The 17,615-nt window shown below is 47.7% G+C and overlaps 1 protein-coding gene across 1 annotated transcript in view; it reads left to right on the top strand.

The window, feature by feature from the left end:
* Window positions 1–3,600: 3,600 nt before the first annotated feature.
* KDM2B (lysine demethylase 2B) overlaps window positions 3,601–17,615 on the top strand; it is a 153,210-nt gene continuing 139,195 nt past the window's right edge. Inside the window, 4 exon segments of the mRNA XM_043976047.1 lie at window positions 3,601–3,920; window positions 5,078–5,222; window positions 8,666–8,744; window positions 12,132–12,178. Of these exon segments, the coding sequence (XP_043831982.1) occupies window positions 3,888–3,920; window positions 5,078–5,222; window positions 8,666–8,744; window positions 12,132–12,178 (304 nt within the window). The 5' untranslated portion in view covers window positions 3,601–3,887.

Below are 17,615 nucleotides of genomic sequence, written 5' to 3'. Positions count from 1 at the left end.
CTCCCGAGTCATCTCTGCTTCCTTCAAGGTCCCCTCCCCACCTCCCCCCCATGTCACCTTCTTCAGGTACAAGAGCCATGGTTCCTCACCCATTACTTGGTAAGTTCTACCCTATACATTTTGTATCCACTGGAATGCTTACATATCATTCATTCCCCTAATAGAGGATGACCCCACTGAGAGCAAGGGCTGTTTCATTATTTTGGTGTGTTTGTATTCTCGACACCCATCAGCCAAGTTGGAGCAAGGTGGAAAGAGTGCTGGACCCAGGAATCAGGAAGACCTGAATTCAAATCCAACCTCCCAGTCCCTCCTTGAGCCACCATGAAGCTATCTCTGTAAAAATGTCGGATCTTTCCAATAGATTGGAAGCTCCTTGAAGGCAGGGACTGTATTATTGTTTCTGAAGCCTCATCCTCTAGCACAGGGTGGGAGACGAGGGCCAATGACGAGCCCAAGATCACATGGATGGCAGATGGCTGAATCCCCCATGTGAACCCCCATCCTCTGCCTGCCGATCCAGGTCTCTCCCATCTCCAGCCAAGTCCAAGCTGTTCACTGGGATACTGTATGGACTCTCAGTGCTTCAAGGATCTATGAATTTAATCATCCAAGGGGAATCCTTCTTCCATGCAGATTGCCACCCACTCTTAATCTTAGTGGCCAGGTCTTGGGTTGCTATGAGCCCTCCTACATTCATCAGCTGGTGGCCAATTTCCCATATACAAGACTCTGAATTTGGCCATGCTGAATAAAATACACACACATACACACACACACAAATGTAGATATGCATAAATACATGTATATACATACATACACTATACACATATGCATATGTGTATATAAAATATTTATATAAAACAAATTATATATACATGTGTATAAAATATGTATATGTGCACACAATACATATATGCGTATATAAAATATTTATATAAAACAAATTTATGCATACATGTACACACATGTGTATAAAGTATGCATATGTGCACACAAGACATATATGTATATAAGCAAATGTGTATATAAAACAATTATGTATAATTTATATAAATATATGTGTGTACATACATATACACACACATATAAAATCCAGTCTGGGGCTTCTTTTAGAAGCTTTCTCAGCTTGAACGTTCAGCCTCTACTGGCACAACTCTGGAGAGCCTCTGATCCATCTGTCCATCCACCAATTAATAACATTTATTATTAATGACAGCAAGCCTCTTTACAAATATTATCTCCTTTGGGAGGTGGGTGCTATTATCATCCCCATTTTATAGATGAAGAAACTGAGGCAAATAGAGGTGAAGTGACTTGCCCAGAGTCACACAGCTAGCAAGTTTCTGAAACAATTTGAAACCAGCTCTTCCTGACTCCAGGTCTAGCACTCAGACATTGGGGATACAAAGATTTTTTTAAAAGGTTAAACAGTGCTTACCTTCAGAGAGTTTACTTTCTATTATGGAAATGATACGGACAAGTATAAACATATTCAGCATGTAGATTCAAAATATATACAGAATAAATTACCACCATAATGGAGGGTGGGGCTCTTATAGATTGGGTTTTATTGTTGGGGCTTAAACTGGGAGGCCAGAGATTCTAAGGGGGGAAAATTGAGGAGCAAGTGCATTCCAGTCGGGACCAAGGCTAACAGGCCCAAAGAAGAAAGCAGGCTTGTTGGGCTAGACCCTAAAGGATGAGGAAACTGCAGGGGACTGGAGTCAAAGAGACCCAACCTCAGAACACAAACATCTGCCCAGTCTGCCCTGAACCTCCTGTGTTCATTTCTCCCTTTGCCATTTCAGATAGGAAGTTCTCTGAGAGCTGAGAATACCCTGACTATGGGCTGTAGGATCTGGGCCCCAGCAAACATTCTTCTGTTAATTAATTGCATTAGAGGGGTAGGGGATTCAAAATGAAACAAAAGGAAACAAGTTATCTGTACCTACTGTGCACGGTGTTCCTGACCCTCTTCTTTATCCCCTCCTCTCCCTTTCTAAACAAGTGCTTCAGTGGGAGTACATGCGGGTGGATAGAGCACTGCACCTGGGAGTCCAGAAAAACTGGGTCTGAATCTTGTCTTACTCATTAGCTAGCTAGCTTTGATACCCCTGGGCAAGGAGATTAACTTCAATTCAATTCAATCAACAGGCATCAAGTGCCTACTATGTGCTAAGTGTTGGGTACATCAAAAGAGGCAAAAACCAGTCCCAGTCCTTAAGGAGCTCACAATCTAACGGGAGAGACAGCATGCCATCAAATGTGTGCAAAGCGAGCTATACTCGGAATCTACAGGAAATAATTAACAGAAGGAGTTAGGAGTTGGGGAAGACTTCCTGTAGAAAGTGGAATTTTAGCCAGGAAGTCACTGATCAATTTTGTCCTCTGTAAACTGGGGGTGATAATACCGGAATGGGTGTTTGTGAGGCTCAATTACTAGCTATTATTAACTTTATCTTATCAACATAATTGAAGACCCCCGTCCCCCACGTCTTCTTTGCAGCCACTGGGGTCGCCTTGCTAATCCCGAATCAAGACGCTCCATCTCTTGGCTGCTGGGCATTTTTCCCATCCATCCCCCATGGGTTGAGTGCTCCCCTCTTTATCTCCATCTTCTGTCTTCCTTCAAGTCCCCCAGCTAGAAGTCCCGGTTCTATGAGAAGCCTTTCCTGATCTTAATTCTATAGTGCCTTCCCTGGGGGTGATCTCCAATTAATCCTGCCTATACCTTATTTGTTCATAGTTTATGCCCCTTTTAGACCTCCTTGAAAACAGATCTTTCTATATTTAGCACAATGCTTGGCACCTAGTGGGTTCTTAAATGTTCATTGACTTTTAAAGGTCCTATTGTGTGCCTGGCACTGCGCTGGGTTTAGGGGATGGAAAGAAAACCCAAACAAACAAACAAACAAACAAATCCCCCCCAAGAACCAGAACCGGCCCCAGTCCCATCCCTCTAGGTACTTCCCTTTTTAGAAGGGACAATGGGTAGATACAAGATACTTTTTGATTGGGAGGATCAATCATGAAAAGATTTCTGCAGAAGGCGGTGCGTGTGCCAAGTCTCAAGGAAGCTAGGGATTCTAAAAACCGGGGGGCAGGCACGAGGGACAGACTGAGCAAAGGTTGGGAAGACTAGAGATGGAATATCCTGGGATAGAAGTAGGAGGGCCGGGGGAAGGGATGCAGCGGGAAGGGGGGGTTAGAGGGATGCAGCCGGGAAGGGGAGGCTCCTGGTCTGGGGGTGGGGGTGCTCCAGTAGTCTGCCCCTCCCTCACCGTCCCCCCTTCCTCCCCACCCCCCCACACCCCCTCCCCCCCCGGCTGCAGCAACCCTGGGGCCAACGGAACCCTTAGAAGTCCCCGCAGCCATCGGCGGCGGCGCAGGCGTGCTGCCTGCTGCACACTCGTGACCCGACCACCAAACCCAGCAATGGGAAGCCAGTAGCTGCGCCCGCCCGCCCGGTGCATTCCGGGCTCTCTCTCTCCCGCGGCAGCCTCAGCCTCCGCCCCCGCCCGGCCGAATTCTCACCCCCCCCCCTCCGCTCTCTGCCCCCGCCCCCGCCCTTCCCGGCCGAGCCTCCCAGCTCCGAACGCGATCGGCAACAATGTTTACGTTCCGGGGATTATGACGTCGCCGCCCTCCTCCTCCCCCCCTCCCCAGTGAAAATGGTTTCCTAGGACTTTGCAAAACGGATCTCCCCAAAGTGTTGGTGCAAAAAACTTTGTAGATCTCGGCTGGGGCTTTTTTTTTTTTTTGGCTTCTTTTTCTTTCAGATTCTGTTTTTGTTTTGTTTCCTTCGGTCCTTCTTCCTTCCCCCTCGGGGCCAAAATGCAGGGGGCAGGAGTGTTGCCAATTAATTGGTGAACTCTCCCAAAAAAATGGAGGCAGAGAAAGGCTCTGGACGAAGATTGGTGTGTAGCTGGTTTTTTTTTTTTTAATCTGTGTTTGTATATTATAGCTCTCTAATTTTTCCTCCTCCTCCCTCCTCTCCTCCCCTGCGTTTTCTTTCCTTTCCGTGTGTTGAAGAGGACCGGAAAAGAAATAATAAATTGCATGCAAAAGGAAGCAGGCAGTTTACTCTTGGCCCCCCAGCTCAGACACTTAGGTGGGGGGGGCAGCTGGGGGAGGTGGCTGCCTGAGTGGGAACGGGGTGTGGGGGGCGATCGCTGGGGATTAGGACTCGCCAGCGTGGTGGTGATGGGGGGGTGTGTGTGGGAGGGTTGTAGAGCTGGAGATGTGGGGAAAGGGGTGGGGGGATGTCCCTCCACGCCGCGTGCGTGTGTATGTGTGTGTGGTGGGGGGGATGAGCAGCGGATGGAGGCAGCTGCTAGTGTGTTTGGGGTCCCCAGTGGGAGCTTTGTGAGCAGCCGGCCACCTTTCTCCTGTCCCCGCTCTCTCCCCCACCCCCATTCTTCGGGCGGGCGCAGGGCGAGCTCAATGTGCAGCAGCTGCCCGGCTCCCCCGGAGGCCCTCGGGGGCACCTCGCTTCTCCGATACCCAGGTCTCCCTTTCTTCCAGCCGGGTCCAGCGCCCAGTGAGCCGCCGCCACCCGCCGCTGTCGGGCCAGGCTTTGCAAGCTCTTAGGGCCTACTCCCCCCCTCCCGAGAGCCCACCTTCCCCATGCCCCTCACCTCCAATTCCCCTCGCGGCGCCCCCCCAGCCCAGTCCAGCCGGAGCGCTCCCTCTGAGTTTACGTAACCCGGGATTTGGCCCGCGGCTTCCGCTGGTGGGGCGATTTCGTAGAATAGGGGGGCACCCCCAAAATAGTAGGGGTGGGGCTAGCTGCCTGAGGGCCCCTCAGTTCCCGATTATCAGGCTGGGAGAAGTAGGGAATAGCTATGGGTCAGCTTGCCCACTGGCTGGCTTTTCGAGGGGGAGGAGAACCTCCTGGCCCCTGCCCGGATTGTAAAGGTGACTTCGCTCGTTTTCTGGTTTTGGGGGTCGGCCGTGTGGGTGCGCTGCGCCTGCACCTGCTTGGTGGGTCTGGTCGGTGCGCTCTGGCAGACCCCAGGGACACCCTGAAATGCCCCTCGCAGTAACGCCCGCGGGGTCTCTTGGGTCCCCGCAGCGTTCGATCAACCGGCAGGGATATGACGAGAACGAAGATTCGTCGGACGTGGAGGAGATTGTAAGCGTCCGGGGTTTCAGCCTGGAGGAGAAACTACGCAGCCACCACTACCAGGGGGACTTCGTACGTGCCATGGACGGGAAAGGTGAGCCTGGCCCAGTGTTGCCTTACTTCCCCATTTACGCGGCCCTTCACTGCTTGGCACCCGGGGGTCCCGGGCCAGCCGTGAGCTGAGCGGCACAGGCCAGCCCAGAACATCCCAGTCGGCGGTGCGCGCACGTGGGAAAGCTGTGGCTGGTTCATATTTCGCGCTCCTGTCCCCCATTCCAGGGGATCCGGTGACGAAATGAGGCTGAGCCATGGGGGGGGTGGGGGTGGGGAGGGTGTGGGCTGGGGGAAGGGTGACAGCCAGGGTTAGGGGTGGGTAACCCAGTGGGGCCTATACCAGTTCTGTGCCTATCACCCGGTCACCCTGGTGTCCTGGTCCCGAGCTTGGGGGGAAGGGGCTGCGCGCCTTGGAGCAGGCCGTCTAGTCGGCTCAGCTCGGCCGTCTCCTCTGCCGCTCTTCTTGCGGGCTCTCCTGGCCGGCTGGTGCAATCCTGGCTTCATCCTCAGTCCAGAGCGCTCTCCGGGCCCGCATTCCCTTCTTCCTCCTCTCTGCCTGTTTGCCCCACCGGCAGCCCCTTTCTCCGTCCCAGCCTTTGATTCTAGGGGAGGTAGGGCCAGGACCTTAAAAGGGTAGGAGACAGCTAGCCCTGTTTTGTGGGTTTCTTTCCGGCCTCCGTACCTGAGCTTGGTCGCCTGGTAGCCGATCTAGGCCGGGACAGCTCCCTGCGCCGGAGCCCGGTGACTTGTGCGCGGTCCTACTGGCCCGGGACTGTCCGGGTCCACCTCAGTCTGCCGGCAATCCGGCTGCAGAGGCTCAGGCTGCCTTATCGGGCATTTTTAAAGGGGTGTCTATGCCTTTGTACCCCCAATTTATATCATCTTGGCGTTTCCTTTCTGGTTTTATTTTTTCCTCCTTTTATTAAAAAAAAGTCTTTTTATTTCATTCAGATGCCTTCGAATTCGTTTTGTTTGGTCTCTCCTCCTTTAAAGTAACTGACGATTTTAGCTGCCTAGATGTATGCACGATTCAGCTTCCCAAGTCCGCTCCGGGGAAGGCAGAACTTCATTTTGCATTTGTCTTTGGTTCACAAGTTGTGTTTCGAGCTCCTTGGGGCTGGGCCTAAGAGCTTGGGACTGGAAGGAGTTTCTTCCGAGCCTTCTTGCTCATTACACTTTAACTTTAGTTTACCATCCTCTCCAAAGCTAGCTTGGGGGGAGGGGGAAGAGGAGACCTTTCCTTCCTCCCTTTTTCTGAAGATCTCCTAACACCTTGGGAGATGCTTTGAGGAAGACCGAGAAGGCCTGGTTTGGCGTCATTGAATTGGTGACCTGGGGAGGTGTTGGGGGGCGGGGGAAGGGAGGATTCTTTAGTTGGCGCCACGAAGATCTCTTTAAATCTATGGAGATTTCTTTCTGGACCTTCTGAAACCCTGACCTTGGGAAGGGGGTAGGTGGGGGAGGTCGTGTCTTACTCGGTGGGGTGCCGAATACTTCCTGGACCAGAGGCAATGACTTGCCCGAGGTTATTTGGTATTTAGTCTTCTCCAAACCCTGGCCTGGGATCTGTCTACCTTTAGCTTTCAGTTGTTAAACTTTTGTACTGCCCTTCTTAATCCTGAATATTTAAGCCTTTGGGGCTCTGAGACCGGTCACCCCTAGTTCTTTCGAGTTCTGTGTTTTCTCTTCTTCCTTTCCCCAAAAGTGGGTTTGTGTAGAGTTCTGGGGTGACCCGCCCCCCCCCTCCTCTCTGGGAAACTGCCCGGGGTGTGGTTGGGAGAGGGGGGAAAGGGGGAGGGGAGTGAGTGAGTGCCCCAGTCCCGGGCCTAAGTCTTAGCCAAGCCCTCTTCCATCTCACTGCACTCCGGGCCCCTGAACCAGAGAAAAGGGTTTATTCATCCGTCCCTAGGGCTGGGATGACCGGAATGACATTTGCCTTGTGGGGATGGACGGGAGTGTGTGGGGAGGGTGGGGGTGGACTCGGGACCCAAGCTTCTCCAGTTTAGCCCGGTCTTTCTGACTTGACGTCTCTCAGAAGTGTAACCGAGTCTGGTGTGGGGTTTGGAGGAAGGCAGAAGTCGAGATGCTTTTTCAGCCTAACCCTCATCAATCAGTCTTTTAGGGACCGATTCATTGAGAAAAATGAATGCAGAGCCGGGGTCCCTGAAGTTAAGAAGACAGGTCTCTAGTTAGCTCTAGACCCCTAGGTAGACCCCAGATCGGCCTTGGATGAGGGGAGAGGACTACTAAGTGGGGTGTTTTAAAGTCCCTCTCCCCACCTCTCTGTTTCCCCCCACCTCATCCCCCCAAAAAGAAAAGCTTAACTAATCCTCTGGGTGAAGGAAATATGTGATGGATGTCACAGAATTGTCACTGTCAAGACAACAGAATCGTACCTAAACTCCCTGGTTATTTTGGCACCAAATACAGAGTTTCCAGGGAAACCGCTCTTTTCCCCTCCCCTTCACTATGCAGGCAATTACAATAAGGCCTTCACAGATCCCTGGTTACAATGGGAGCCCCCCTCCTCCTTGCTTTCCTATTCTGCACGTGTATCCAGGTGTCAGGCAGAGATGGGGAGGGTTGCCTGGGCCTGAGCCTCACCCCGGATACCAGCCACAGCTCCAGGTTCCAGGCTGTGCCTAATCGAGGCTCCCTTCCACACCGCTATCCCATCTGCGCCCCCCCCCAAACCTCAGGGTGTTTCTTGACAAGTTCTGACCAGTGGGTTTAGGAATGACTGAGTAGGAATAGGGGCAGGCTGGGCTCTGCTTATTTGGGGTTGTTTTTTCATGCAACTGCCATCTCTCCTCCCTGATGCCAGGCATACCTTGGCTTATTATTCAGCTGAGAAGTAGACTTGGAGGTGGAAGGGACCTTAGTATAGATTTCAGATTTAGAAGGAGCCTCACCAGGGCTCCGGAAGGTAGATGCCATTATTATGCCCAACTTGCAGACGAGGAGACTGAGGCAGACAGAGGTGAAGTGACTTTGCCTAGGGCCACTGAGGACAGTTTCTCTGATGGGATTTAAACTTGGGTCTTCCTGACTCCCCAGGCCCTATCTGGGCCGCTGCGTTTCTTAAAGGTTTGTGTCCTAGGGTTCTAGATACAAAATGACAAAGATTTCTTATTCTCAAGGATCCTCCAGGGGGAATGTAACCTGTCAACTGAGAATTATGAGGAGGAAGGAGAGAGCCCTAAGGATTATGGGGATTGGCGAAGACTTCCTATAGGAAGTAGCACATAAATTCTGCCTTGAAAGCGTCGAGGCAGATGTGAACAGGGGGTGCATTTTAATCATGGGGAGAGGTATAGAGGCTAGACATAGCCATCAAGTCTAACTGCCTCCTCTTCCTGAAGGGGGAAACTGAGGCCCAGGGGGGCTCCGGGCAGCTCGAATCTCACCTGGGGGAAGTAACAGTAGGGGGATTTCCTTCATTCCTTTGTGTATTGATTGATTTGCTTTAATCCAAATGTTCAGATTTCAACTTTGAGTACGTACAAAGAGAAGCCCTCAGAGTGCCTTTGGTCTTCCAAAATCCCGATGGACTAGGAATTAAGTAAGTCTATGTTGTTACATGTTTTCTCCCTCCCTCTGCATCTTCCTGGCAGCCAAGTGTTCTGACCGTGGGCGAAAGGAGTGAAGAGGGTTGGCTCTTTTAAAGAGAAGCTGGCCCAAGCACGGAATCCATCTTTAGCTACTTTTTCTTAAGCACTGTGGAATTGGCACCCTCTCCTATTCTCTATAGGCCTATATGTGCATGTGTTGTTTCTCTCATTGGAATTTGAGCTACCAGAGGGCCTGGACCGGCTGGTGTTTGACTTTGCATCTGTCCCCAGTGGTCCCTTTTAGATACCCCCGAACGAGGCTTCCCTAGGACAGAAACTGACATTCAGAGTCCACCTGGTTCATGCTGGTTTGCCCACTTGGATCCCCTTTGCCTCTCCTCTATGCATTCTGGGTTTACCTTTCTCTCTCCAGCATTGTTTGCTATGGGGCTTGTGTTGTGTTCCAGTCTCCCTCCCTGGCCTTGCCTCCTCTTTCTCTCTCTCTCCCCCCTGTTTACATTCTTTCACGTTGAGATCTGTCAAAACCCAGAAAGAGAGAGGGAGGGAGGGAGGTAAGAGCAGCTGGATGGCTGGGTTGGGAAAAGTGGAGGCTGGAAGAACGGGTTTCTGCCCTTGGGGAGGGAACAGAGGGAGGAGGCTCCTATCCAATCATTCACATTTCTTGTGTCCAGAATCGGAAGTTTCCAGAGCTCTGATCCCTAATTCTGTGAAGTTGGACTTAAATCAGCTGTGTCATTATTGATTAGGAGTTAAAACGGGGCCCCTTTGTAATGCTGGAAATTGACTCAAAGGTGCCAACTTACATCCATGGAGGGAATTTCCTCATTCAGGAGAGAGTTCTCTATGTCAGTGAAATCACAGAGCCAGTCACTATAGTGATCTCATTAATTCTGCCACAACCATTATGGTTAATGATGACAAATCTCTTTGAAGATTCTGCCATTCCTGCCCCCTTCCATCCCCACACCCCCAACCAATAACCTCTTCAGCCCAGCAAGTGACCTGGTGGAAATTAGGAGATGGAGGTGAGGAGAGGAAGGCCTAGGAGTAGAAATATCTCTATCTCTATCTCTATCTCTATCTCTATCTCTATCTCTATCTCTATCTCTATCTCTATCTCTATCTCTATCTCTATCTCTATCTCTATCTCTATCTCTATCTCTATTTATATCTATATCTATCTGGATATATGTATGCCTATATATGCATATGTATACATACATACACACATACACACGTATGCACATATACATACACACACACACATACACATAGAAGAGGTCTGTGGATCCCCAAGGGAAGTCAGGTATTTGAGCTCTCCCCTGCCTCTCCCCATATACATCTCTCGGTCGGATTGGGATACCACCCAGTGGCTTCAGTCAATGAATCAGTCCGTTAACAAGCATTTATTAACTGCTTGCTTGTATGCCAGGCACTGGGCTCAGTGCTGAGGATCCAAAGTCTCACCATAGACAAATAGACAATCCCTCCCCTCACCTAGCTCACGTTCTAAGGAGAGACAACATATACTTACATAGGTATATACAAAACAGATACAGTATAATCTGGGAGAGAGTAAAAGGGAGGGAGTGGGAAAGGCCTCCTCAAGAGGTGATGGTTCAATTCAGTAAACATTTATTAAGTGCCTACTATATGCTAAACTCTGAGGATACCCCTACAGGCAAAAGACATCCCTTGTCAGGGAGCTTACAACTTAAATTAAGGTTCAGTTGTGTCTTGAAGGAAACAAGGAATTCTGAGAGGTGGAGGTGAGTAGAGAGGGCATTTCAGGCAGGAGGGACAGCTGGTACAAAGACACCACGGTAGGAGGTGGGAGTATTATGCCTGATGAAAAGTCACTCTCTCCAAGTTCCGTTCTCTAATCTAGGTCAGTGATTCTCAAAAGTATAAACCTTTTCAAGGGTCTTTGAGGTCAAAACTCTTCCTAGTAATAAGACATTTTCATTTCTAATGTGGTAAGTAGGGGGCAGCTAGGTGGCGCAGTGGATAAAGCACCAGCCTTGGATTCAGGAGGACCTGAGTTCAAATCCAGCCTCAGACACTTGACACTTACTAGCTATGTGACCCTGGGCAAGTCACTTAACCCTCATTGCCCCACTTAAAAAAAAAAAAAAAGAAGGACATTGACAAAGTGGGGAGTGTCCAGAGGAAGGAAGTTAGGATGGTGAATGGTCCCATGTCATAGGGGAGAAGTTGAAAGAACTATAGGTGTTTAACCTAGAAAAAGACTTAGGGTGGGAGGTGCTGTTTTTGCAGTCCGTACCTAGGTTTGAGATATGGCTCTGCCTTTTACTATTTGTGTGACGGTGGGCAAATCCCTCACCTGTCTGAGCCTCCGTTTCCTCAACTGTAAAGTAAGGAAGTTGGACAAAATGGCCTCTGAGATCTCTTCAAGCTTAGATCTTTGATCTTATGACCTGCCTCTGATACGAACTACCTGTGTGACCTTTGGGTAAATCCCATCACTTGCAGGGCTTTCCCATGTCATTTGAAAGCTCAGTGGGTTACCAGCTCCCTGGTACCAAATGCAAATAGAAACCGGGACCACTAACTGGGCCGTAAGTCTCCTTACAAAACCACATACTAACATTGTCTATGTTCTCTGGTATTTTTAATTTATTGTTATATCCTTTATATGTCTTTGTTGTATCATATCTTTGTTCTGTTATATTTATTATAGGATGTAACATATCATATAATAGGTTATCATACATTCTATCTCACAGTTTCTTTATCATATCCCACAATTACATTTTTATCTTGTTGATGGCACTCCAGAATGCTTGGACTAGAAGTCTCTTGAAGTTCTTGATCTATGATCATGTAAGATCTCCTCTCTCTCTCTCTCTCTCTCTCTTTTTTTAGTGAGGCAATTGGGATTAAGTGACTTGCCCAGGGTCACACAGCTAGTAGGTGTCAAGTGTCTGAGGCCGGATTTGAACTCAGGTCCTTCTGAATCCAGGGCCGGTGCTCTATCCACTGCGCCACCTAGCTGTAAGATCTCAAGTCATGTCATAGCAGGCTGTCAAGTGGACAGCTAGAGAACTCAGGGGATTCCTGGAAGCAATAGATAGAAGTTGCCAAGAGGTCAGTTTTAGACTAGATGTTAGGGAGAACTTCCTAAAAATGAGAACTCTTTCTATGAGTGAAATAAGTGAATGGATTGCCTTGGGAAATCCATGTATTTCTCCCTCATTGGGGATCTCTAGACAAAAGTGGGATGGCCACTTGTCAGGTAGGATTCCTTCCTGGTATGAGCTGGAGGCCAAGGGCCCCTGAGGTTCCTTCGAGCTCTGAAACTGATTCCTGGGCTCTGTTTACTCAGTTTTCTTACCTGTATCTTTTGCCACCTCCAGGATGCCTGACCCCGATTTTACCGTCCGAGACGTGAAGCTCCTAGTGGGTAAGTTGCTTGGTTTTTCCTTTTTCTGCCCTGGAGATAAAATCCCCTGGGTGCCTTGGGGAGGCACGGAGGTCCCCTGGGAAGTGGTGAGGAGGAAGTGGTTGGTCACATATAGAGTCTAGCTGGTGAGGGAGCAGGAGAATAAAGGGAAGGGCCCTTGGTTCTGGGGGAGTTGCCACTATCTTTCTCCAAGAGACAGCTTGGTGGGGGCTCGGACACCAGCCTCAGGAAAAATAGAACCAGAGTGTGGCTTGGAGGTTGGTAGACTTGCATTTCAGTGCCCAGCAGAGAAATAGAGAAACACAGAAGTCAGAGCTAGGAGGGGCCCTTAGAACCGAGAACATCAGGGTTGGAAGGTATCTTAGGGCAGAAAGTGTCAGAGGTAGGAGAGACCTTAATCCTGGAAATAATCAGAGGTGGGAGGATAGTGTCAGGCCTGAGAAGGGCCTTAGAACAGGGAATGTCAGAGCTGGGAGGAACCTTAGAACAGAGAATGTCAGGCCTGGGAGGGGCCTTAGAACAGGGGATGTCAGAGCTGGGAAGAACCTTAGAACAGAGAATGTCAGGCCTGGGAGGGGCCTTAGAACAGGGGATGTCAGAATTGGCAGGAGCCTTAGAATAGGGGGTGTCAAGGCTTGCAGGGGCCTTAGAAAAGGGCATGGCAAGACTGGGAAGGGTCTTAGAACAGGGGGTGTCAGAGCTGGGTGGAACCTTAGAACAGAGAATGTCAGGCCTGGGAGGGGCCTTAGAACAGGGGATGTCAGAATTGGCAGGAGCCTTAGAACGGGGTGTCAGAACTGGCAGGAGCCTTAGAAAAGGGCATGGCAAGACTGGGAGGGGCCTTAGAACAGGGGGTGTCAGAGCTGGCAGGGGCCTTACGGGCCTTAGAAGAGAAAATGAATGTCATGGCTGTCTACCTTTACACTTTTTACAGAGGAAGAAATGTCTCCAGGGCTGGCTGGACTAGAATCTAACCCAAAGTTCTCTCTGCTGTCCCACTCTTCCTAGGATGTCCCATCTCATCCACTTTGGGTCTTCTCAGGGCTTAGGTGCAATCTGTGCTTGGTTCTTGAGGCCTCTGGGAAGGTGACTTTTTTCTCCAGTGAGACTACACACTTTCTAGACTCAGAGCTTGTCTCTTCTTTCCTCAAACTTCCTCAACTGTGCCTGCTACTTGGATTGGTCCAGTAGCTGTTCGAAACAGGGCATTGACTTGGATTGGGGTCCTTGGTTAATTATGGGCTTTGCCTGGGTCCTAGGGGTTCTCAGAGCTTCCTAAAAACATCCTTGGCTAACCAGAAGTGAGTGGTTCTGGATAGATGTATTATGGGAGACTCCATTCCAAATACTCAGAAGTGGTGAAGGGTTTGTGTGCTATACAGTGGCAGGTAGATACAGGTTAATTGAAGGCTTCTTAGAAGAAATTTGTTTTTGAGCTTTGTCAAGGACCAGTTTTGTGGAATGATGGAGAGGAAAGAGCCAGACAGTTTCAGGGGTGAAGGTGGAAGGGAAGGAGAATGTTCCTAAAGGCATAAAGGAATCAGAAGAGGGTCACACATATACCTAATGACTTTAGTTGGAAGGAGTTAAACTGGAATCATACTTTAAAATTTTCTTTCTTGGTGTGACCCTGGGCAAGTCATTTAACCCTCATTGTCCCACTAAAAAAAAATTCTTTCTTTTTTCTTCTTTTTTCTTTCTTTCTTTTCTTTCCCTCCCTCCTTCTCTACTCCCTCCCTCCCTCCTTCTCTACTCCCTCCCTCCCTCCCTCCCTCCCTTCCTTCCTTCCTTCCTTCCTTCCTTCCTTCCTTCCATATTTCCTCTTACTGCCTCTCCTAATTGAACAGTTAAAAATGATGAACAAAACCCTTATACCTAACACTCATAGTCTAGCAAAACAAATTCCCACATTGACCATGCCCCCATGGTCTCATTCTGGGTTTATGTTCATCACCTCTCTGGTAGGAAGTAGGTTTTGAGTTTCCACTTCATTTTTTCTGTTCTTGTGGTTTCTCTTCACATCGATTGGCCATGAAGCTATTTTTCTCTGTAATGTTGTCACTGTGTGAATGGGTCTCTTGGTTCTGCTCACTTCTATGGACATCAGCTTCTCAAGGACTTCCCAGTTTCCTCTGAAGCCATCCTGTTGGGCATTTCTTACGGCATCGTAATGTTCTGTCACATTCCCCAACAGGTGTTTCCAGTTTTTGGCTACTGCTGAGAGCCATTATAAATATTTTTGTAGCTACATGGAATTTCCAATTCCGCAATCAATCAGTCAACACGTGTTTATTTAGCACTGACAATGTGTGGGGCTCTTGGCTAAGCTCTGAGGATACAAAGAAAAAGCAAAATCAGTCCTTGCTTTCAAGGAGTTTGCATTGGAATGGGGAAGATAACAGCACATAGGAAGATTCGTACAAGATACATAACAGATATGAGAAGGTACAAGGTACCCATGGGAGGATTGGGGAAAGATCTCCTATAGGAGCTGCCACTTCAGCTGAGTCTGTAATAAAAGATTTAAAGAGTTGGAGGTGAGAAGAGAAAGCATTCCAGCCATAATCTGGAGTGATAGACATGAGGCACAGATCACTGTGGCTAGAGCATGAGACGGGGGATCAAGGGTAAGAAGATTGGAAAGGTCAGAAAGAGACAGGTTGGGAAAGGCTTTAAATGCCAAACAGGGAAGTAGATATTCGGACTTGGAGGTAATAGGAAGCCACTAGAGTTTATTGAGTGGGGACAGCTGGTCAGATCTGTGATTTAGGAAAATCACTTTGGCAGCTGAGTTGGAAAATGGTTTGAAACAGGGAGAGGCTTGAGAGGCAGGTAGGAATGACAAGATTTGGCAACTGATTGGATCTCTTGGGAATAAGAGAGTGAGGAGTCAGGGATGACACTGAAACCTAGGTGACTAGAAGTCTGGTGGTACCCTCCTTAGTAATGATGAAGCACATAGGTCAGCATTACTGCTTGCCAAGACTAGGACCATTGCTGTGTTAGAGCCAGCTCTGGCTTGAGCTCCCTGATTCCTGCCTTCCCAATACATAAAAGCACATTTTTATTTTAAAATTAAAATTTTATTTTTTATTTTAAAAGTATATCATGTTTGGGGCAGCTAGGTGGTGCAGTGGATAGAACACTGGCCCTGGATTCAGGAGGACCTGAGTTCAAATCTGGCCTCAGACACTTGACACTTACTAGCTGTGTTACCCTGGGCAAGTCACTTAATCCCAATTGCCTCACCAAAAAAAAAAAAAGTATAACATGATTGCTTTAGGATGGAAGAATGGCAAAGTGGACAAGAGAGCTGGTTTTGGAGTCCTTGGAGCCAGGAATACCTGGGTTCAAGTCCTGTTGTGTGACCAACCCCTGGGCAAGTTACTTAACCTCTCTGTGTCCCAGGCAATTCTTTTAAGATTATAAATAGGGGCAGCTAGGTGGCACAGTGGATAGAGCACCAGTCCTGGATTCAGGAGTACCTGAGTTCAAATCCGGCCTCAGACACTTAACACTTACTCGTTGTGTGACCCTGGGCAAGTCACTTAAGCCCAATTGCCTCACTAAAAACAAACAAACAAACAAAAAAGATTATAAATAACAGTGAAAGTGCTGATCTGCATTGGTAGAGGGAGTTTCTTCATCTAAGATTTCCCCTTGTCAATGAACTCACTGGTGTTAAGGGCTAAAATTCTAGCTAAACTGTCTAAACTATTTAATGAGTGGTCGCCAATAAATTATAAGCTTTAGCAAGAGTTAGACTTTAAGCATTTATTAAGGAGAATAAGAATTTGGTAAAGAGAGAGAGAAAGGTCTAGATTCCTATCTATTAAAGGGAGAGCACATTTCTAGCTCCCTTCTCCGCCAGCGTCCTCAGGAAAGAGCCCCAGACTGAGCGCCAGTCTCTTCCTTCCTCCTCCCACTAGCCCGCGTCACTTCCTGACTCCTGGTCTTGCCCTCAAAGACCTTCCCTTCATGGGCAGAACTCCTCTACAGTAAGTATCCAGCAGGTGGCGTTATTCCAATCGTTACAGTCCCCCCTGTTGTTCCTCAAGAAACAAAATGTTTCCTTGACGGAACAGTAAAAACAATATGATAACTATTGCTAACTAATAATATGTGAACAACAATATAGAAAAGGAAGAGAGGAAAGTTTTGTCCAGAGGGGCAATTTTTTTTTTTTGTCCTCATGAACCGACGCTTTGACATTAGTCTTGCAAAGGGAGGGCCTCTGCAGAGAATACATGTTACAGATGGTGTATATTATAACAGAAAGAGAAAAAAACCAACAAAAAGAACAAATCAAAACTGTTCATTTAAAGTCTCTGAAAGTCTTTTCTCAGATGTCCTCTAGGTGTAGTCGTGGAATGGAAGTCTTTTCAGGGGTTGATGTGTGGATGCTGGTAATCAGCCAGGAAAATTTCCTACAAAATTGAGCTTAACACAACTTTAAAATAGCTTTGTCAATAATCAAATCAAACAATGAAAGTTCTCAAAAACATGTCTAAGGGAATACAGAATCTTAGTTGTTAACACGTGAAACATACAATAAAACAAAAATTGAACCATTCTTTAAAATTACATTATTATTATAGTCCCCCCTTATGAAGAGTAATTGAGAAGACAATTGCTGCGATATTAATTTTTAAAAATAATTTTTTATCTTTGTTTCATCACTTTTTGCATCATCTGCCTAATTATCCTCATGCCATTATGAGAAATTACAAATCTAATATAATTGGTAACAGATGTCAAGGCCAAATTCAACACTGTTATTTATCATGACATCTGAGATAATTATGGGGGTTACCATAAAAGAACAGAGAAATGATGGGATATGAGCATTCCCACACTTGAGCAATATATACTGTCCATGCAGTATGCCAGGCTTAAAATAGGTGGATGGAATATATGTCCATGCCACCGAACATATTGGAAGAAACTGAGTCAGACTTAATCAGATGCATGGGATTGAGATGTCCATGGCATCAGGCATATAGGAGGGAGCATAGAAGCCAGGTATAGAAGTGAGATGGGTGGGATGAATACTTCCAGCCATCTGTACAATATTGTGGGGAAAAATAAAATAAAATATTAAACCAAGAGAATCCAACCTCAACATTAGTCAAAAGCCGTTCCCTCGGCCATACCTTGACTTCATGCATGTCTCCCCTCATGTGACAGTTCAGTGTCTGCTCTTGCATGTATTCCTCTTGTGATTGGATGGCATCTTGGCCAACTGGCATCTGATAACTCAGAATAAAGGCAATTAATGTCTTAAATGATAAGTTCCCATAATCCAAGTCTCATATGGATTTAAAAATTGAGGATAATAAATGATTGCAAAAAATGCGAATACGTCTTGACTCAAAATATATAATTATGCAACAATTTCAAATAATACCCTTTTTTTTTTACTTAGTATACAATTACT

Source organism: Dromiciops gliroides, chromosome 1, assembly GCF_019393635.1.
Source record: "Dromiciops gliroides isolate mDroGli1 chromosome 1, mDroGli1.pri, whole genome shotgun sequence".
Taxonomy (NCBI): domain Eukaryota; kingdom Metazoa; phylum Chordata; class Mammalia; order Microbiotheria; family Microbiotheriidae; genus Dromiciops; species Dromiciops gliroides.
Note: the sequence above shows the minus strand (reverse complement) of the source record. Positions and strands in the feature narration are given on the sequence as shown.